The sequence below is a fragment of the Apis cerana genome, linkage group LG7, assembly GCF_029169275.1.
Source record: "Apis cerana isolate GH-2021 linkage group LG7, AcerK_1.0, whole genome shotgun sequence".
In the NCBI taxonomy this organism is placed as follows: Eukaryota; Metazoa; Arthropoda; class Insecta; order Hymenoptera; family Apidae; genus Apis; species Apis cerana.
The window spans coordinates 4,416,194-4,439,364 of NC_083858.1; the positions used below are offsets into that span (position 1 = coordinate 4,416,194).

Genomic DNA, 23,171 nt, shown 5'->3' on the forward strand with positions numbered 1-23,171 from the left:
CCCCCACTACCATATTTAACACTACTAGCGAAACACCACAGAGAGTAGTGGATGTTTCAAAGGACACGCCTACTGCCACGCCCTCATCTTCACGTTCACACCTCCTTTGGACGCCTCTTTTTTTCAGAACTTATCACATGAGAAGATTCATATAGAATAAATAAGAGTAAGTTCTTATTTACTTTATTTGAATGAAATTTGAATCCCGCGCTTTTTCAAAATGCAATTATTTATTTTTATTTTTAAAAAAAAAATATTTAATGCTAAAATGTATTTAAAGAAATAATTATAAATAAGATATAAAAAACAAAATAAAGATAAAAATATTATCAAAATAAAGATAAGATATCTTTATGATATTTTTTAAGATATATTGTAATAAATACATTGAATATTCAAAAGTATGCAACAAAAATTTATAAAAGAAATATAATATAAAAAATAAAAAAAAAAGAAAGTTTAAATCTACTATTATCAAATGTTTGAATATAACAAAGATATAAGAAGATAAATTCTTTCTGTAATAATCTGTAATATCATTATATTTTATATTTTCTTTGATCTTATTTTTATTCCACAAATTAAAAATATAAATATAATATCACATAAAAAAAGAAATATATATGATACATTAATCAATAATATAATATAATAATATTTCTTTTATAACATATTTATAATTTAAAAAAATTACATAACTTTTTTTCATAGTATACTTATGTATACATGTATGCTAATTAAACTAAATTATATAAGATTTTTATTTCGTTTTACAATTTATCGTATTATTATTATGAAATTATGAAATTGATTAAATTATTAATCATCTAATTATTAATTATACACTATATAAAAATAATTATAGAATTATATAATAATAATATATATTTATACGTAATTCAATGATATCTAAAATATTATATTATATATCTAGATAATATATAATATTTATATTGTTATTAAATATGATTAATTTTAATTTATATTCTATTTTAATATATATTTTATTTTTAAATTGTTAAAAATAATTTAATTTAAATTAAATTATTTTTAAATTGTTAAATGAGTATAATATTTCAATTGTTTAAATCATTATTTTCAAATAAAATAACTTGTTAATAATTTGTTAATAATAAGATTCAAAATAACATTATATTTAATTGCTTAAATATGAAATACAAATTTTAAAAAATAAATAATTTATTTTAAAGATAATATTTCTTTTTATAAAATACAAATAATTAATAATTAAATTGTGGATTTTTATTTAATTTATGAATTATTTTAATTCTAATATAAGCAAAAATTACATTATTGAAATATATTATTTATAATCTGTAAGAAATTTTTAGAATAATGATAATTTTGTTATCGATCGAATATTATATAATTTTTATAAATATTACATTTGATAGCTATTTAGATACAATTGATTGAATGATATGAAAAATCTATAAGATTATTTAAAAATTTAAATAATATAAATATATTTATTCGTATACTGATCTAGAATACTTTTTTTTTCACATAAATAAAATAAATATAGAAAATTATTGTACCAATAAATATCAATCATTCTTTATTATTTTATTTTTAAATTGTTAAATGAGTATAATATTGATTTAAACAATTTATATCATTATTTTATTAAAATTTTTATTAAAAATATCTAAAATGTTTAATAAATATAACTATTTTTAATAAATCATTATAATATAAGAAAATGTAACATTAAAATCATTACACATATTAACATAAAATCATACGCATTATCTTTCATATAATATTGTTATACAATAAATATAGATATATTTATTATATATATTTATAAATGTATGTATTATAAATGTATTATATTATGAATATATGTATATTATGTACATATATATTAATATATATTAATATACATGTATATATTAATGTAAAATAATAATATTACCTAATACATTTTTATTATTATATCTGTTGTATTATCTATATTTGTATCTATATACAAAATGATAATATATTTATGAAATCCTTCTGGAAGATTGATTTTAGACATCAAAATAGATAAAAATTATTATATAATGTCAAAAATGTCGATAGTATTTATTAATTTGCAAACAATTGAAGTTTACTTGAAGTTAACTTAAATAAAGTGAAACACAGATTAAGTGAATAGATTTCTATCACATTGCCATTTGCTTTGTTTCTGTCTCATTTTATTTAACACAAATTTATTATAACTTATGTATAAGTCTCAATCAACATTTTTGAATCTTATATATCTATTGTATCTATTATATCTATTGTATTTATATATTTATTTATATATCTATTATATTTAAATTTTTTAAAATTAATCTTACAAAGCTATCCTATGATTATATATTATGTATTATATGATTACATATTACATATTAATATTTTGTATAAATAATGCAAAATTGTACATTAAATATATTAAATATATTATACAGTATAATAAAAGTAAATATCTTATAGATAGATATATATAGATAGATATTAATTATTATATTATAATAATATTTCAATTATTAATATATTGTTATGTATGTTTTGTTTTAGATAAAATAAATTAAATATTTATAATTTTTTAAAATTGTTAATAACAAAAATGTAAATATTGTAAACAAACAATCTTTGTATTTAAATTAGAGATAATCCGAATCTTCATAAGATATGTAATACATATCAGTTCGATTCATCCTAAAACAGATAATCGGAGTGTTTGGGCCCTGATCATTTTTTTCATTCGCTGCTTGAGAATTCAGTTGAAATCTAGATGTTGTAAAAAAAATATTCTGCACTTTTTTTTCTTATATTCATGTATATTGTTATATTCATGTATATTGTATATATTCATGTATATTCATGTATATTGAAATAAATTGTTATTTTCCTTATAATATACAATATTCTAAATATATTTATTCATTAAATTTTTAAACTAATAATAAATATAAAAATAATAAAAAATAAGAAGTTCTATATAATAAAAATTGATTTATCTAGATTTAGAAATAACATATATTATTTATATATAAAAATTTACTGTATAATATTATTATTCTAAAAAGTACAACGATGCAGTGTTTTTTTTATAATATAACATAAAGATTAATTTAAATGATTCAATGAAATTCAAATAATAATGATTTATTATTTTATTTATTATTTTAAAAATATTTATTTTTTTATGATACTTAATTATTTCTTAATATCACAATGCATTTAAAGTTATTTTCGAGATATTATTAATCATTTTATTAAATTTTTAAAATACAATTAAAATTTTATAAAATTTAAAGTGATTTTTAATTTATATGAATTATCTTGAATATTCTTTCAATACATATATACACTTCATAACTTGCTAACATTTTTTTTGTATCATTTTATTATTTTTTTTTTGTGGAACATTATATATTTTTTTTAAATCCAATTCTCAAATACAAAAAAGATCAATATTATATCTTTTATAAATTCTCTATTTAAACAATAATTAAAGCGTGATAATTCTTAATTCTTTCAATAAATATATAAGTAAGTAAATTTAAAAATTAATTTTAATATAAGGACAATAAAAATTTATTTATCAGAAATAAAGATATATTTCAAGCAAATTAGGATAGTTAAGAACATAAAAAATATACAGAAGAACGGTCATCCGATTAAACTGAAAGTGTATATGGCGTGCACATCATCATCAGCATGGAGCTTCTCATGCGTCCCTGTGGCGCCGAGACTGCCTTGAACTTCCGTCCTGCCCCACGAGCAACTAGAATCCCCTCCTGTATCGGTACACCAGAGAAGCGAATGGTGCCGTTTTATGCGGTTTTTGCTGACAGTGATGCGGTACCACCCGGTACAAGTTAGTCTAGATGCCGCTCCGCCTACCGACACCATCGCAGTTATAAGAGCCTAGTTGCGCATGCGCAATATTCAGGGCTATATGACGCGATTCGAATTACCCTCCGCCATCTTTCCATCAGCCAGAATCAGTGATACAACCCAACGTGACTCTTCTTCTCTTTGTCTTTCATCTATGTGCAATTTCGTTGATACAACTATCTTTCTTTTTCTCTCGTTTTCTCTTTCTCTCTTTTTATCTATCTTTCACTTCTTACATCTAGCTTCCTCTCATTCTCTTATGTGTTTTTCTACCTTACTCTTTCTCACTTCTATTTGATTCTTCTGAAGTGAATATCTTCACATCTACTATTACAGTGAATTGTGAGAAATACGCTAATAAAGGAATTATCAAAATGGCAATTCATTAACTTCTGTACCGAAATTTATAATAAATTTTTATATTATTATTATTTTAATATTATTAAATAAATGTGACTTAGCTATACTCATTTTTACAGAGACATTTTTGATCAAATATATACATACACAAATATATACATTAATGTAAATTAAATTTAATTATTATATGTACAATTTTCAAATCAGAAATAATATTTAAAATATCTTAAATTATAAATTCTATATATTTTTTATATATCTGCAAAATATATATAATTTTATATCTCTCTGATATAAAGAAAATAATAAAATTTAAATAATTTCATAAATAGATATATAGAATCATAAATACTTACATATGGTAAGTTTAATTCGGATTCAGTTTATATTTTAATTTCTTACTTTTTTCTCAATTTTCTTTTATTTTTTTCTAAAATCAAATTTATTCAATTATTTTTATTATTTGTACTTCATAATAATAAAATATATTTATGTTTTTACAGAATATCTTATTATTTATGGGACCAGACAGGAAATGATTTTTCATGAAAAAATAAATCAAAAATAAGAAAATAAAATTTTTTCATTTAAGGATTTGTCTTCGAAAAAAATCAAATTTAAAAAAAACTTAAATAGAAGTGAATCTGACTAATTTTCAATTGAATATGAACTATTGATAGTTATTTAACAAATAAATAAAAAATGTAAAATAAAATTTTATTGCTTTTTTTTAGAAAATCTTTTTTTTAAAAAAACAAGATTGATTATGATATAATCAAAGAATTATATCATAAGCAAATTTTCAAATTCGATTTTCTTACATGATAATTTATTATTAATCATTTATTCATATTTAATGAGAAAATAATCTTTTCACATTAATATTTTTCAAATTTAATTAATTCAAAAATGAAACTTCAAAAAAAAATAAAAAAATTTTATTTTTTCTTTTTAACTTAGTTTTTCATAAGAAATTATCTATTCAACTATATATATAATAAAATATATTTCGTACATTCATATACATTAAAACATTACATATTAAAAATATAATCAATATTAAAAATTGTAATGATATATTTTTTATTTTGAAGCACACTAATAGAAATGCAACTATATATTTTTATTATTTTTATTATTACATAATGCAATAGCATACCAAAATTTTTTTAGCAGAATATATATTTTTGTTATTGTATTGCAACATGAATATAAATATCTAAATTTAAATATATCTAAATAATCTAATATAGATAAAGTATCTATATTAATTAACTTTTTTAGAATTTTTAAATAATTAAATAAATGTAATTATATACATATTTATATGTATATATATATATATATATATATATATATATATATATATATATATATATATATATATATATATATACATATATACATATATATATAATAAAAATATGCAAAAATGAATCGGACTTTAAAGATGTTATCTTATGTGATAATCAAAATTATTCGATAATCAAAAAATAGTATGTGTTACTGCAAATTTAATTATTAAAAATTTTACAAATAATTATTCAAAAAATTCAAATTCAATTTTCTTACTAAAATAAATGACTATTAAAAAAAATTCTTTTTTTGTATTTTTTAATATGTAATTATAGAAATAATAGATTACATTCTTATATATATATAATATCTTATATATATATCTTAATGAATGTAAATCATAATATGTTGGAGATTATTTTATGCCGTGTTTTAATTAAATATCGAATGCAAAATTGATTCCACTAATTAACACAATATATAATATATATACTCGCTTAAGTATATAAAAAAAATAAAGAAAATTAATATTTTAATAATTATATTCAAATTGATAATTTATCGAAAACAAGCATTTGTTTAAATATTTTATTGATCAATCAAATAAATATGATAATAATCTTATCATATTTGTATAAAATCTATTTTAAAACGTAATATTATATATTAATAAAATGTATAAAATATATAAAAAGTAAATGTAAAAAGTGTCATAAGGTGATTTTATATTTTTGGATCAGTAGATTCTATAAATAAAAGTATATGCAAAAATAATTTTGATTTCAAAATTCAAAGTCAAAATTTTTTTTTATTGCATTGTATTTTATTCATTGAAGGAAAGTATAAAAAAAAATCACAATTTAATTTTGTTAAAAAAAATATTAAATTTGCATTAATTTTCGAATTCATATTTATTAATTTTATTTTAATTGTTTATATTGTTTAATTTGTTTATATTTTTTGGTCAATTACAAAAATAATATCTATTGTGATATCTAAATAGAGATCGATCATCATATATTCTATATTGTAAGACGCTGAATAATATACAAGTAACATAAGAGTTCATGATGATAACAACAAACCATGATCGGTACTATCTCCCTTTTCATCGTTCAATAGTACAGGAAAAATATGCCAAGAAAAAGAAAAATAAAATATGTTTAAAAAGAAATACTAGTCGTGAGAGAAATATCTATAATTAATTAATTTTCTTGTGAATAATTGTGAAAATGAAGTATATAAAGAAAAGAAATTAAACATATTATTAATTTATTTTGAGACAAAAAATGCATTACATATGAAATACATTATATGTGGAAATATTTTCTACAGAAATCATCCGTCATATCAAATTTTTAATAATTTTCATAATATTAATAATTATTATTATTTCAATATTATTAATTATATTATATTATTAATTTAATATTAATAAAATTATCATAATTTTAATAATTTAAACATTTTCAATAGCTTGAGAAATTCTTCGACGTAAAACAAACAATTTAAATGAAATTTTTAATATCTTTGAATTGTGGTGAAATTGAAAGACAATTTGAAATTAGTCGGTACAGTCGGTAAGTATTGTACATATTTCATTAAATCCTTTTTGTAAATAAATAGATAATAGCTTATTTTATTATAATATTAATAATATATATATATATATATATATATATATATATATATATATTAATAAGCGAATGAAGTTTTTTTAATAATATTTACATCAAAATATTTCTTAAATTAATCATTTTTATGCATATACTAATACTTTTTTGTAGAGAATTAAAATTGCATAGATTGATTATATCAAATATATGATATATATCAAATATTATATCAAATATAGATTATATCAAAAGTATATTAAAAGATTATATCAAAAGATTTTATTTAAAAAATAAAAATTGATCTTTATATGACCTTATTGCGTCCATCCACAAAAAAATTAATAACACGAGTATATACATCTTTTGAATTTAATATCTATTAAAACATTTCTCATTACAAATAATAATGTAATTCAAAGTAATAATATTTAATGAGATACTCTGTATAGTAAATTTATATTATATAATTTATAATAAATTTTGAGCATTTATATATCATAGTACTATTTTTTTTCAACTAAAAAATGTAAGCAAATTATAAATAAAATGAATTTGAAAAATAGTAGAAATTTAATGATTTTTTTTCAAGAAAACAATTACAACTCATGATTCTTTTCAAATTTTTTATTCTTATTTACTTTATCCATAAGTATACAATACAATGCAATAAAAAAAAATTTGACTTTGAATTTTGAAATCAAAATTACTTTTACACTTTTATTTATAGATTTTTATTGACTCAGAGATATAAAATCGTGCTATAATGTATATTATACTTATTTTTTATATACTTTATACATAATATAATTGTCTATCGCTATTAATAACTGTCATATATATGCACAATATAACAGATTTTTTTAAATAATATCATTATAAATGTTGAGTTTTTGGTAATTTATCTAAAAAATATTTAATTTTGCTAAAACTTTGCAAATTATTTCATTTTACATAAAAATTAATATTTATAAGAAGCATTTTTGACTAAAAATAAAATTCAAAATTTGCGAAAAATATTTTATTACTGTAATGTTGATTCCTACATTACCGATACAACATAGGAAAATAAAGCGAAATTTAAATTAATTGAATCTTCGGAAGAACTTTCTAAAGAACAGAATAGATGAATCAATTTATTCGAAATATTTATGTTTTTCTGCATTTTCTACATTTAAGATTTTATTTTTTATTTTTTGTTTTTTATTTTCTATTTTCTATCTGTATTTTTGAAATTAGCATTTAATGACCAAAATTATAATGATAGCAATATCATAATAATATTTCGAATTTATTATCATAATCATATTATAATTTCGATTAGACAAGAATTTTATATTTTATTTCATAAATTTGAAAGATATTCAAACTCTCTATAGACAGGATATTAAAGATTGATCATATATGCGAATATTTATAAACCGAAGGAGATTTATTATCAATTATTAAATGATATAATATAATGAAAGCTTAAAATATTGTAAATATTTGCATTTAATAATACATTTATCTAAAATTTTAATGAAATCAATTCAATATAAAAATATTTATTATTTCTAATAAATATATTATTAATTAGTAAACAATTTACTATAATAAATTAATAAAAGTATTAACTCTAAAATAAATAATATCTTTAAAATTATTGACTTAATTAGAATAAACTTTTATATTAATAATGTTTATTTTGTTAAGTTATTTTTATTCCAATATTCAAATGAATTATTATAATAATTATAATACCATTATATATATTATATAAAGAAATCAATTATATAAGAAACAAAATATATCTACATACAAAAAATCATATTATGGTATTTTATTTTGTACATACTTTTAGTAATTAATTCGATATGAAAATATATATATTATTAGTCAAAGTTTACATTTAATTAGTTGTGAACATTATATATATTTACTTTTTTCTATACATCTCATAAATTAATGTTTACATTGACTAAATATAAGGAATATATATATATATATATATATATATATATGTAATATATATATTTATTGAATTTTCGTCAAAATTATCAGATCTGACATTAGATTTAAATTTTTAAAAAGATATTTAAAAAATAAAATATATACATCTAATAATTTGAAAACAGAAAATTATTTAGGAATGCTAACAAATTTCGAATATGTTAGAAACAATTAATAAACTAAGAAGTAGAATGAATCTCTATATCCAAGTTAAAAAATGTATATTTGAATCAACTTTAAGAAAATATATGATATGATTTTACGTGATATTCAAATTAAAATATTCGTTGAAATTTTATGCCATAAAAACTTTTTATTTTTTTATAGAAAATGTTGCATTCAATAATGTAATAAAAAAAATATATATATATATATATATATATACAGTTCAATTTAAAAAAAACAGTTATCCTTATCTTCTATACATCTCATAAAAAAATTATATCAAATTATATATTCATTGAAATTATTATACTATTATACTTTTGAAACATTTTTTTTTTCAACAATTTGAAAAATTGAATAAGTTCTATTTAAATTTGATAGATATTTGAATAATCCTATTTAAATAGATGCCTCATATATATATATATATATATATATATTTATATTTATAAATATATAACTTATATTTATAAATATATAGAAAATTAATAAAGAAATGTAGACCAATTTTTTTTCTTGTACAAAAAAAAATATTATTATGATTTTATTTTGAGTTTCAAATTATAATAAAATAATAAAATATTTTTTGCAAAATTTTAAATTTTAATTTTAGAATCACTAAAAATTCTTCTCATAATAAATATCATTTTTATGCAAAATATATAAATAATAAATATCATTTTTATGCAAAATTTTCAAAATTTCAAAATTTCATAAATCAAGCATAATAAGTTTTCTCAAAAAATTTAAAATTTTGCATAAATTAAAATCTTTTTATAACTATTTAATATGTAAATAGATTTTTTCAATAATGAAATGAATGTAATTTTTACATTAGTAATAAATTGCAAAGAGCATAAAAAATATTTTGCTCTTTTTTGAAAAATATTTTAGAACATGAAATACGAAATCTTATAGTATATCGTATTTATTATAATTCTGTAATCATATTATTTGTTAATAAAAATATTATTCCTAGAGATCTAATTTATTTTATTTTTGTCTATATTTTGTTTGTTATTGATTTTTATTCATTTTATATCTGTTTATCATTAATTAATTTGATTAATTATTAATTATATATATTATATTATATATATATAATTAATTATTATGATAATATATTATGATTATATATAATTATAATTTCAATCACTTGGTGTTGTAATCATATTTTGTATTTTTATCGATAATATTGAAAATATAAAAATATTAAAAAACTACATATAGATCACAATTAGATACAATTAGATAATATTAATTATATATATTTTTAATATTATAAATTAAATATAAGAATAAATCGAACATTTTATTATTTTGTGAGCTTTGTAAGTTTTAACGAAATATAATACTTTAATAATTATTTTATCGTATGACCATCATTTTTGAATAGAGGGCGCTGAAATTTACGTCGAACTTTTATATGGGTGACAGTCAAGTTTGGATATATAAGATGATTGATCTATTTTTATATTTAGTTTGTGATTATATATAAACAATATAATTGATATAAATAACTTATATTTTAATATAAAGTCAAAATATAAAGAATTTACTTTGTAAATTGATTATATAATTTTAAGTGAAAATGCCGAAAGTAGTTTCAAGAAGTATAATATGTTCCGATACAAAAGATCAAGAAGAATATAGTGAAGAAAAACCATTACATATTTATTATTGTTTATGTGGACAGATGACATTGATTTTAGGTTAGAATCATATTATTTACTGTATATGTTATTCTTTATTATCTTAAAATTTATAAGTGAAAATACATAAATATTTTTATTATAGATTGTGCTATAGAAAAATTACCTTTAAGAAAAAGAGATGGTGCACGAGTTATTGATGGTAGTAAACATGCTCATAAAATGACTTGTGAGCAAGATGAAGTCGTGTATTTGAAACGTCTTGAAGGAATAGAAAAACAATGTCGTCAAAAATGTAAAAAGTATGAGATAATTTATTTTATTTTTAAACATAATTCTACTGATGTAATTATGTCAAAAATTTTAATTTAAAAAATTACTAATATTTACTGATTTTATATATATTGTATATATTATTTTTACAAGTTATAATATTAATTTCAATGCATATACACATATATATATTTTTACAGATGTGGTCTTTTTCTTTATTACAAACATGATCAAGCCACAAATATTGTATTTATTGTAAAAGGTGCAGTAATTAAAAGTTCTGGTGAAGGTCCAATGACAGATATATACAATCAGGTTGCTATTGAAAAGCCAAAAAAAATAATTGTAACAAAACATACAAAAAATATGGGAAAATTCAGTTCTGTTACTGTATCTACAATTGATGAAGAAGAAGATGAAATCGAAGCGGTAAGTTTTTAATTTCCATATTATATTTAAAATTTTCAAATATAAATATACTTTTGAAACTAAGATAAAATACATTTTTATTATTATTTGTAAAAAATTGCAAGTAAAGCAATTTTTTTTATTAACAAAATAGAAAAAATTAAAAAGTAAAGAATATGATTATATTAGATTTTAATACTGTATATAATAAAAATACAATATTTAAGTACAATAAAAAATTATATATGAATTTGTACTTTTTCTTTTTTATAAAAAAAATAATTTATATTTATAATATATATTATATTTGCAGAGAGAAGTTGCTGATTCATATGCTAATAATGCACGAATAATAGAAAAACAATTAGAGAGGAAAGGAATGAATAAACGAAAGACTATGCCTCCTCCTGAAGCAGATCCAAAAAGAGCAAGACCTCGTGGAACATTATTAGATGTATAAAATTAATTAATATTAATATCACATATTTTAAAATATTTATATCGTTTTTGTTATTTTATCAAAATTTAAAAAAAATGATGTCTTAAAAAATTAAACCATTCTTTAATGTTATATTGAGTTATTTATTAACATTACATAAAAGTAAATATTTAAAATATATAAATGACTAGATATAAATATTGTATAGAAATGTACAATGCAAAAAATAGAGATATAAATTTAATAAATAAATACAATAACTATATAATTCATTAATAAGGATCATTTAAGAATAAACAAAATTCTACTTACAATAAGACTTAATTAGTAAAATGGCAACATTACATGGTAAGAAATAATTACATTACATATATACTAGAACTAGTAAATAGTAAAAATATATATTAAAATTAGTAAATAGTTCTAAGAAACAATTTTGGATAATATGGCTTTTTAATGTGAAAAAAAAATCTATCTAAATATATTGTATAACTGGCCATGATATATCTATATTCTATGAATATGTAATGTTTAATACTATGTATTAATGCGCACGTTAGTTGAAAATTAGGTGGGATAAGCTAGCTGCATTTATGATTGAAAGTGATATTTTTTATCGATATTTTAATTGCATAATATTTTAATTAAATTTAAAAATTATTAAAAGAAATAATTAAAAAAACAAGTAATCTTTAACTTATATATTCCTAGTACCATATTTCATTTTAAAATTATTTTCAATATTATAAGAGAATCATAGCAGTTTTCTATATATGTAATAAATGCATTTTAATTTTTTTTTTTTTATAATTAATCAACTGCAACTTGCTTTAGATTAAAATTATATCTATTTTTACATATAGTACGATTTCGCGGTTGGAGTTATCACGTTTATGGTTAAAGATAATAGTTTTATAAGTGTAATTGTAAAACTGGCGGTGCTATATTTATGAAAAAACTTAACGTTTCATAAATTTAAATATTAATTTGAGAAGATTTAATATCTGCTTTCTTAAGAATCGTGGGTTCATCTTTCAAAAAAGTTCCTGATCTAGAACCTACTGTTGGTTGCTTTGAAACTTCTCCATTACACTTATTTTTAACTTTCTCATCACAAGAAGTTTTTGCAATAGTTGTCCTTTTATTAATGACCAAAGATTTATTTATTTTATTAGTACCAAATGATTTAGGAGAAGATCTTTTGCTAGGACTTTCGGAGTTTTGCTGCATTGGCATTCCTTCTTTCTTTTCTTTCATTATATTAGGATGATTAACTGTCGATTGGGTAAGCGGTCGTGCGCTTACTGTTTTACACGCTATGTTATTTAATGACTTACTTGGAATATCTGGCGTTTTTGCAGCATCTAGAAGATTTCTTCGTAAATGATAAGCACTAATAGCTGCAGCTCGGCTTCTACTAGCTGCAGTTGAATTTTCTAATGATCTTCGTGGTCTTTTTGTTATTGTAAGTGGACTTTTTTGTTGCATTGGTGGTGAAGTCTTTTTTACTCCTTTATCATGACATTGTGTTTTACTTATCGTTTTTCCTAAAGTAGGTGAAAGCTTGTTTGAGGTATTTGATTTGGGCGTTGTTGTTATTTCAGTCATAAGACTATCTGTAGATATTGAAGTATCCATCTTATTTGTTTTTTTCTTAATAGTTGTTGGTTTGTTCTTCGGTTCTGCTAAAGAATCTACAGATAAGCCTATCTCTGTATTTTTCTGTTTAAAAGATGGAGATTCTGGACGAGTAATACCGCAACTTTTACTGATCGAATCATTTTTAGTATTAGTTTTAATGGCATTAGATTCTGTTAAGCTATCTGAAGATAGTGCCTTTACATCTTTCTTTATAGGTAATTTTATTTTAGCTAATGATTTTTTATCAGTAGCTCGTTTCATTGCCGGACTAGATGTACGAGATGAATCTGAAGATGAAATCATTATTTTTCGTCGTTGTTGTATTATAGTTTTTTCTTGATGTATTGGTTGCGTAGTTTCTTTTGGAACAGATTTATTCCTAGGTTCTAAGTATCTTGATTTTACCTAAAAGATAATATATTAAATTTTAAAAAATAATTTAAAAGAAATTTTTTGATTTACTAAATATTATACTATATAATATTTTCATATTATATATCATAGTATTGAAAAAGAAAAAAGTTACCTCTAATTTATTAGGCCAAGATTTTGGCCTATTTGTATCTGTAGTGATTTGTTTATCGTTTTGCATTTTACGTTCTAATGGATCACTTTTTGGTTTGTTAAAAACTTTTTTCGATTGTTGTTGAGTTACTGTTTGTTTTAAACTCTTATGATTATGTTCAGATATAACCATTTTTACACGTTTCAAATCTAAAGTTCTATTTATAGTTGTTGAACGATTTGATACTGATCTAGGTTCCTATAAAAATAAAAAAAAAGATTTTAAAAATAAAAAGATATTTGAAAGTTTTTAATTTGTTTATATAAATTACAATAATTTATAATAATATAAATTTTTTACTTTTATGAAGTTAGAATGTCTTGATTGACGTCTCGATGTTTCATGAGGTAAAATTACAAGACAAGCTAACTCTTGAATTCTACGCCGAAGTTCCAAATCCATTTTTAACCACGAAGTAGTTCTAGCAGCTCGTGCTGCATCTCGAACTAAACATTTTTCTACTCGACTTTGAATTTTTTTCAAAAAATCAACAAATAACGGTCCCCATTTAATCTTTTCTTGAATTTCATCTTGTTGCGCCGAAGTTAACATTTTATGCAATTTTGAATAACTTTTACATGCTTGTTCGGGAGGTAAACGTTCAGCTGCTGCTAAGAAATTATCTTCCAATCGACTGATGTTCCACGTTAATTCTCGTCCAAGGGACTGAAAATTTTCATTTCCTAAAACTCCTGAGAAATTATCTGATAAAAATTTCACAGATGTTTCCAATAAATTTGAAACCATTCTGAATACTGGTTCGGCCCAACGAACATTTGGCAAAGTTGCAAGCAGTTTATCACAATCCATCATAGTTTGAAGCACATTATCTGTGGACTATTTAAAATAAAAACAAAAAAGATTATCATATATACTTCAGAAAAATGTAATGATACATTAAATAATATATACCATGTGTACAATATGTTGATGATAACATTTTGCCATAAGTTCTTTCGGAAGCGTTGCAAATGCTTTACATGGCCATATTCGCACAAAATGTCTTGTAATCCAACGAAGAGATTTTCGATATACTTCATCTAAACCATAAGCTGCTGCTAAAGGCATACACTCTAATACACCAACGGCACATATTTGACAAGGCTTTAAAAAAAATAATGATTAAAAATTTTATTATAAAAATGTAAAATTTTGTGAAATTTTTTTACCTTGTGAAACAAATGACAATATTTAACTTTAAGTGTATATCCTATAATTTCTTTAAGACCTTCCAAACATAACATATCAGCTAATGTAGCTAATTCAACTATACTTATGGAATCTGGTATATTACTTTCTCCACTATATATGTGGCACAGTGCAAAATGTACTGCATCATAAGAATATCCTTGCAGAGAAATAACATTTCCTACACTTTCAATCCATCCTCCACTAAGGATTGCTGCAAAATATTGACATCGAGAACTCAATATGCACTTGTGAGCTCTTATACGACGTCCAGCTACATCGATTGTAACATCTGGATTAATTTCTTCTAAAAACATTCTTAATAAATCTTCTCCCAATCTATTATATGGTCTACTTCCTGCTAAACTCGATGTTTCAGTTTCCTCTGTGCTTCCTTCTAAAAAAGAATTAATAATTAATATTTTATTAACTTATAATTATTTTGATCATTTTCTTATTTTCAGTCTAAAATAAGAAATTACAAACCAGCACCAGAACGACCCATACTACTTTGCATACTACTTAGATCAGATTCTGATATAATTCCTTCTCCATCATATTCTCCTGTTAAATCTTCAAGGGGAGACTTTTGTTTAGATGGAAGGGAAGTGCTCATGATCGAAGTAAATTTTCTAGGAGGTGGTCTAACAGATCCATTAGTTCTAGACATTATTAATTTGCTTTCAATCCATGAAGTTTCTGGAATACTATTACACATACGATGAGTATTTCCTTCTTCTTTCACAGTTAATATGTCCGTTGAATGAGAAGAAACAGGTGTTTTGTCTAAATCAGATAATCGAACAAAATTAGAAGTTGATGTTTTCATATTATGTTCTATAACTTTTTCATTTTTTTTTGATATTATATTATGATTATCATACGTTATTTTTGATTTTACATAATCTGAACTTTCTAATTCGCTTTCAATTTTTTTGATAGTTTCATTTAAAGACTTATGTGTTTCTGATATTTTACTTCCTGCTACAGTAGGAACTATTTGTGTTCGATTTATAGTTGATACTTCTCCGTTTAATAGTTCCGATAATTCATAATCATGATTATCACTATCAGGAGATGGACCACTGCCGCTACTAATGTCAAATGTTTCACTTTTACGTGTTTGTCCTTCAGTACTTTCTGTACATGTTTTTTCCCAAGCTGAAGTCTCTGAATATTCATCTTCATATGTTTTAACATCGGTAATATTTAGATTTTCTGCCGTTCTTTCAGTTTTCAATTCTGTATATTCATGTTCTTTTATATTAACACGAAGTTCTTCATTGATCACTTCAATGTGAGAATTTGGAGGTGTATCTCTTACATCAAACTCGAAAACATCTTCTGAAAATGTATCCATATTATTTGGATCATTACCTTCTCGAAGAAGTTTAGAATTTTCCTGAGTAATATCTGATTTTATCATGTCATTTAAAGAATGATTTGAGAAATTAGTTTTTGCTTGTAACTTTTTTAAATCTCCCCGATCTACGGATAGACTATGTGCGCGTTTGTGTTCTTTTCTAAACATTAATTCTTTTGCAACATGTCCATTATTATTAGCGCTTTGTGTTTTATCAACATTCCAAGAATGTCGTTTAAACATTGACCGCGATGAAGATAAGGTTCTTCTTCTTACTACTGGAGAATCAGATTCTATGTACATAAAAACACTTGGTTTAGTTTTTTCTTTAATACATCCTTGTTCAATTGATGATTGATCTTCCTTTGTTGTGATATTATTCTCGCTAGGATTAATATCATCCAGCTTCATTTCTTGTTTGTCGGAAAATGTAGAAAAACTTCTTCTGTGTAAGGATTGCATATTTTCCCTGTTTTTCGATGTATCATTTAAATCAATAAACATAGAAAAAATATTTTTTTTATCACTTTCATTAGATTTTTCAGGCTTGACAATAGCTTCTTCTAATTCTAATTTTGTATTTTTTGGTACTTTATTTGTACTAGACATATCGACATAAAATTCACAATAAGATTTACATCCATTATGTTCTTTCTTTTCTATTGAATTTTGTTGTTGTGAAATAGATTTTGTATCCATATCCTTCAAATTAACGAAAAATCCTAAACTATTATGTTTTTCATGGCTTGTTTTTTTTATTGGTTTCTTTAAGCATTCTGAATTTGAAAAACTTTGAGACATTCCTGTATTCAATGGTTTAGATTCATTTTTATTACAATCGCTCATATCAACGATCCATGCAGTCATAGATGAGGACATTTTTGTAGGTTTTATTTTTACTATAGGTTCATTCATAATAACAGAACCTCCAGAAACGATTGGTGTAGATTCTGTTTTTCGACGCACAATAGGACTATCACTAGGTTTAGAATAATCCAAAGTGCTTACACCGCCAGAAATAATAGGCATAGTTTCATCACATTTAGTTTTTTTTATATTATCGATTTTATTATCTTTTTCTATAATGGAACCTAATGTAATAGGTAAGCTATTACTACACTTGCTTGAATCATTATCCAATTCCGAATTATAATTCTTAACTACTTTATCACTAGCACTTTTAATTATCGGATAACTTATATTAGTTTTAGTTTTTAAAGAATTATTATTCTCTGATAATATTTGATTATTTTCATATTCTCCATTATTTGGCGAAAGATATTGCATGGTATGATATTGACTACTAGTTGGAATTTGAACATCAATTGAAAATTTATTTAATACATTGCTTATTGGAATTGAAGATTCATCCGATGGATTGAAACATGAATCACCATCTACACGATGTCCTGAATATTGAGGTATAGCATTTTGAAATACGAGATTACCTTGTCGTCGTTCATATTCTTGTCGTAAAACTGAAAGTTTTTCATCATTTGAGTCCAGCTCAAATGTATTTCTTCTAATAAGAGAAGGTTGCTGTATATTATCTGCTAAATTTACATCTTTATCATTTGTTTGTTCCATTATTTCCTTTTTAGTCTCTATAGTCAAATTTGTATCATTATCATTATTTATTTGTGATACATGTCGATCGTTATTTATATTTTTATTATTGTCAGGGCAAGGAGAAGGATGCGCACTTTCTCCACTGTCTGCTTCTTTAATTTCTACAACTAAAGATTCTTTATTTATTTCAGTATTTATTTTATCTTTAGATATAGAATTAATTCTTTTTATTTTTTGTGGTTCAAGATATTGTGTAAGTTTCAATTCTTTTTCAAATTCTGCTATTCGTTCATGTTCAGTTTGCAAATTAGTTGTTTTTAAAGATGTAAATTTATAATATTGTTCTTCAATAGATGTATTTGCAACATATTTAGAAGAATAGGAAATGTAAGATTGTAATTTTTCATTATTACATTTATTTTTAACCACATTAGAAGTTGGAATTTCTATTTCATCATTAAGAGTCGATGCATCAATAAAATAGTAATTACTTGTATTACAGGAACTTTTTTGGTTGTCATGTGAAATTTCATGATTTATATTTTCTGATTGTACATTTTCAATTTGTGAATGAGTGGAATGACACATTTTTTCATCTTGTAACTTTTTTGTGGATTCTTTCTCTGTGCAATTTTTTTTTACAATATCAATACTTGCAGAAGACGCATTACCAAGATTAACAAATTCAAATGATTCATTTTCATCACTTCCATCTGATTCATAAAATGGATCACTAAGTACTTGACTTTCATATTGAAAGATTTCATCCGCATTTGATTTTACTTTTTGAGCATTATCCATAGATGAATTAGAGAAATCTAATTGTGGTTGTTCTGTATCAAAAGAACAACATGTTGCACTATTATTTGAACCATATTCCATTAATCCTGATTTTACCAAGTTCTTTGAATGGCATGTATTATCATAATTATTAGTCAAATTATAATGTTCATTTTTTATGATTATTTTTTCATCCTTATTGTGTAAATGTTTAGTGCGTATCTTATCCAATTCATCATTTCCTGAAGTATATTCTGTGACTTGTAATTCCTCAAAATCAGTACTTGAATTCTCAGATGTAGTATTTTCATGTGGACTTACAGAACCTGTTTCTAATCCAGAATCAGCCATATCGGATATAGTGGGACTTACATCCACAGTAGCATATTCTCTCACATTTCTTGTAGTTTCAGTACTTTTTAAATAACAATCTGAAGAATCTACATATCTTTGACATAAAAACAAATATTTATAAATATATAAAAAACGTACTTATAACTATATTATAAATACACAAATATATTATTTTTATTATTAATAAAAAATAAAATTATTAAAAATGTTATATATATATATATATATATATATTATAAAAAATACACTATAAAATATTGTAATTATAAATTGTAACCTTTTACTGATGTTTAATACTTTATTATTAGAGGATGCATTCACAAGTTTTGAAGTATAAGTACTCAAAATATGTTCTACCAATAACTGTTCTTCTTTTGAAAAATTAGAATTACTATATAAAAGCCTGAAAATTTATAAAACAGAATTAACAATGTATGATAAGATGGAAATAAAAAAATATATCTAATATATATTGTTCTATTTTGTGCATTCTATGACATTTATTTTGAAAGTGAAAAATTAATTACATGCTAATTACCATAACATACTATTGAATAGAATAATATATTTTTATTGTCAATATATAAGTAGTATTTATAATCATTATATGCAAAATAAAATATAAAAAAATAAAAAAAATAATTTATTTTACAAATTTTATATTATTGATAATAAAAATTATTTATAATATTCAAAATTGAATAAAGGGAATTTTCATATAATTGCAATGTTAAAAAATTATAAAATTTATAAAGTAATTATAAATAATTAATATAGTTAATAAATGATATAATATATATATTATATATATTATTTAATTGTATTATATATTATTTATTTATTTATTTATACATGAAAAAGTTTTTTTTAGAGGAAATAATATATAATACTTTATTAAAAAAATTTTAATACATAATTTACATAAAAATGCATGCAAATAAAAATTTTATAATTTATAATATTTATATAAAAAAATATATGGGACTTTCAAAATTTTATATTATTCAGAAATATTTGCATTATCTTAATATTATTTATAAAATATAATATAATTTATAAAATATATTTATAACTTAATTATTGATTAATACATGTATTTACAAATTTTAATGATTAATTTTTACAAATATTCCTGAATTAAATAAGAATCTTATTAGAGAATATTATTAGAGACAAATATAGCCTACAATATATAAATATATAGTGAATATATATAGTTTTTATAGATACTGCTATATAAATGATTAGGAATATGGCAGTACCTCACAAAACCTTCTATATGATGAAAAATTTCCAGTTTATCAATAATGCAATCAATATGATTGTTAATGTATATAAAATAAGGCTTGAGAATTTCATAAAAGTGTGGAGCTCTTATTTTAACAATACAATGGTTTATTTTTATTATATTATGTCCATGTATTATGTTAAGATCACAATATAAAGAGTCCGTAAGTATGCTACAATAAAACAACTCTATTCAGTTTATGTATTTATGATCTTATATTTTGCACATATAAATTGTTTTATACAAAAATACATCTTTACTGATACATTAATAAGTTACAGATAAATTTTATACAGATGCAACAAATATTATATAATAAAATAAAACCTGTTATAAATAATTTTTAAATTATGATTCTATAACTTTATACAATATATTAGTTATTTTAATATTTTCAATAAATTATATATATTAATCATACAAATCAAATATAATATAAATTATATACAATAATATAAAATAACTCATTAAAATTTTTCAAATATATCATGCAAAGATTTATAAAAATATTTATATTTATAATTTATATTATAATTTTTTTCTTTATTATATTAATAAAGAAAATTATTTTTTAAATTATTTCTTCTTTGAATTTGAATTAATAATTTATAATTTAAATGATAATAAATTATTAATTTACCTCAAAATATTATTTTGTAGATCATTAAGACTTTTTGTGACAATTCGATTTTTTTCTATATGTTGATGTTTTTTAAATGTTTCACTAGAAGGAAGTTCAGGCTTGACAGAAGCATAAAGTTGATGGCAATAAAGCCATTGATGTATTCTGTCTAAATTTCCACTTTGTTTGTTGTTGTCCCTGCCTCCAGCCATGAGACATGTTTAATCTTTCATACTTGTTTACCTTTAAATCATTAAATGTAAAAAAATCAAACAAAAAATTTCAGTCAAATAAATATAAACATAAATTATTTAGAGACATAAAATTAAATTATAAAGAGATATATAATATTACATGTAATAAAAATATTATATTTAAAAATAATAATATATATTTATTATTTTTATAATAATTTTCATATATAATTTATATTTACATATGTTTTATTATAGCAATTTCATCTTTAATTTTTTCAGACTAATAAAATTTTAATCATAAAAAAAGCTAAGCAAAAAAATAACGATTTAAATATTTATGCTATCAACAAAATACATAACAATTTTAAGGTCAATACAATACATATTCCTTACAACAATTCTTTTATTTTATTCTAATTCTTTTATTCAATATTTAACTTATTCAACATGTACTTTCAATATTAACTAGTACAAAAATTTCAATAAAAACTAGTATAAAATATATATATCATATATATATTGTATATTTGATTGTAATTTATTATCTCGATTGTAATATTATCTCGAGAATATATATACATATATATATATATATATATATATATATATATATATATATATATATATATATATATATATATATATATAATATTTAATAAAATATGTGATAATTTTTATTCTGTTTAACCTTAAATTTAATATGTATCTAATCACATATGGATTCGTGAATTAAATATTTTATGAAATATTTGAAATATAAATACATTAAAATTAGAATAAAATTAAGATGTAAAAATTAAAAATAAACATATAATTATAGTATAGTTCAAAAAACTAAATTTTAATCAAAATTATATGGTCGAAACATGTTAAATGCTGACTAATTGATTGGTTAATAATTAATTAATCATTATTTTTAATTAAGGAAAAATATGATAAAAATTCATAATTAAGAAATTATATTTTTTTCATTTTTGAAAAACATTGATCGAACATACCTTGTTGACTGTCATTTAATATATTTTTATATGCATTCTAAGTAACTTACTTTCAAAAATTAAAAATAACACACAAATTAATGCAGTTGAATATAGAATATTTATTTCAAGAATGTTTCAAATATACGAAAATGTTTTTTGTCAAATATTTTCTTAAACTTATATTTTTAAATTATATATTTTACATAAAACATTCTCAACAATTTATTGATCGTATTTCATACATATGTACCTACGTACCTCGCATTATTTCGGTTCTGGAACATTGATCAGAATATATTATAATTATGCGATATTATGAACCATAATTTTTTTGCGCATTTCGTATCCGTTATAAATTTTGACGGATATTAACGATACGATATTATAAACGTTATTACTCGTTTATTATTCAAAAAACATAAATATGTGACGACCGTTCTACGAAAGCATGAAACTGACTAACGCTAATTCCGCTAGGTGACGTGCGAATCAAAATAAATTTTTTATTTTGAGGTTAAGTACAAGAATG

At 20.9% G+C, this 23,171-nt stretch overlaps 2 protein-coding genes and 1 long non-coding RNA gene across 7 annotated transcripts; 1 reads left to right on the top strand and 2 right to left on the bottom strand.

The window, feature by feature from the left end:
- Positions 1 to 3,399: 3,399 nt before the first annotated feature.
- LOC133666502 (uncharacterized) lies at positions 3,400 to 4,116 on the bottom strand. The gene is made up of 2 exons (XR_009830713.1): positions 3,978 to 4,116; positions 3,400 to 3,899 (listed from the first exon to the last, which is right to left on the bottom strand). It is a non-coding gene; the product is annotated as an uncharacterized LOC133666502 (long non-coding RNA).
- Positions 4,117 to 10,686: 6,570 nt separating this feature from the next.
- Positions 10,687 to 12,363, top strand: LOC108002519 (STING ER exit protein). Its single transcript, XM_017064248.3, has 4 exons — positions 10,687 to 11,035; positions 11,121 to 11,277; positions 11,449 to 11,677; positions 11,970 to 12,363. The coding sequence occupies exons 1-4, from the start codon at positions 10,915 to 10,917 to the stop codon at positions 12,114 to 12,116; spliced, it is 654 nt and encodes a 217-aa protein (XP_016919737.1). The 5' UTR covers positions 10,687 to 10,914; the 3' UTR covers positions 12,117 to 12,363.
- Positions 12,215 to 23,038, bottom strand: LOC108002514 (MATH and LRR domain-containing protein PFE0570w). 5 transcript variants are annotated; one of them, XM_062077719.1, is made up of 10 exons: positions 22,901 to 23,038; positions 21,484 to 21,708; positions 20,818 to 21,015; positions 19,833 to 19,958; positions 15,976 to 19,649; positions 15,471 to 15,883; positions 15,214 to 15,405; positions 14,602 to 15,138; positions 14,263 to 14,499; positions 12,215 to 14,141 (listed from the first exon to the last, which is right to left on the bottom strand). In XM_062077719.1, exons 2-10 carry the CDS (start codon positions 21,675 to 21,677, stop codon positions 13,071 to 13,073), a joined length of 6,642 nt encoding a protein of 2,213 aa, XP_061933703.1. In that variant the 5' UTR covers positions 21,678 to 21,708; positions 22,901 to 23,038; the 3' UTR covers positions 12,215 to 13,070. The 5 variants fall into 5 exon arrangements, with proteins under 5 accessions (XP_061933703.1, XP_061933701.1, XP_061933700.1 ...); XM_062077717.1 differs by having other exon boundaries at positions 15,471 to 15,886; XM_062077716.1 differs by having other exon boundaries at positions 15,471 to 15,886; positions 22,661 to 22,904.
- Positions 23,039 to 23,171: the final 133 nt, after the last annotated feature.

Excerpts from the sequence above, each read along its gene's own strand:
- LOC108002514 (XM_062077717.1), bottom strand. The coding sequence starts at position 21,677 with ATGGCTGGAGGCAGGGACAACAACAAACAAAGTGGAAATTTAGACAGA. Across the intron at positions 15,406-15,470 it reads ATTGTCATTTGTTTCACAAG|CCTTGTCAAATATGTGCCGT; the intron begins GTAAAAAAATTT and ends TTTTTTTTAAAG. Across the intron at positions 14,142-14,262 it reads CTTGGCCTAATAAATTAGAG|GTAAAATCAAGATACTTAGA; the intron begins GTAACTTTTTTC and ends ATTATCTTTTAG.
- LOC108002519 (XM_017064248.3), top strand. The coding sequence starts at position 10,915 with ATGCCGAAAGTAGTTTCAAGAAGTATAATATGTTCCGATACAAAAGAT. Across the intron at positions 11,036-11,120 it reads ACAGATGACATTGATTTTAG|ATTGTGCTATAGAAAAATTA; the intron begins GTTAGAATCATA and ends TTTTTATTATAG. Across the intron at positions 11,678-11,969 it reads AAGAAGATGAAATCGAAGCG|AGAGAAGTTGCTGATTCATA; the intron begins GTAAGTTTTTAA and ends TTATATTTGCAG.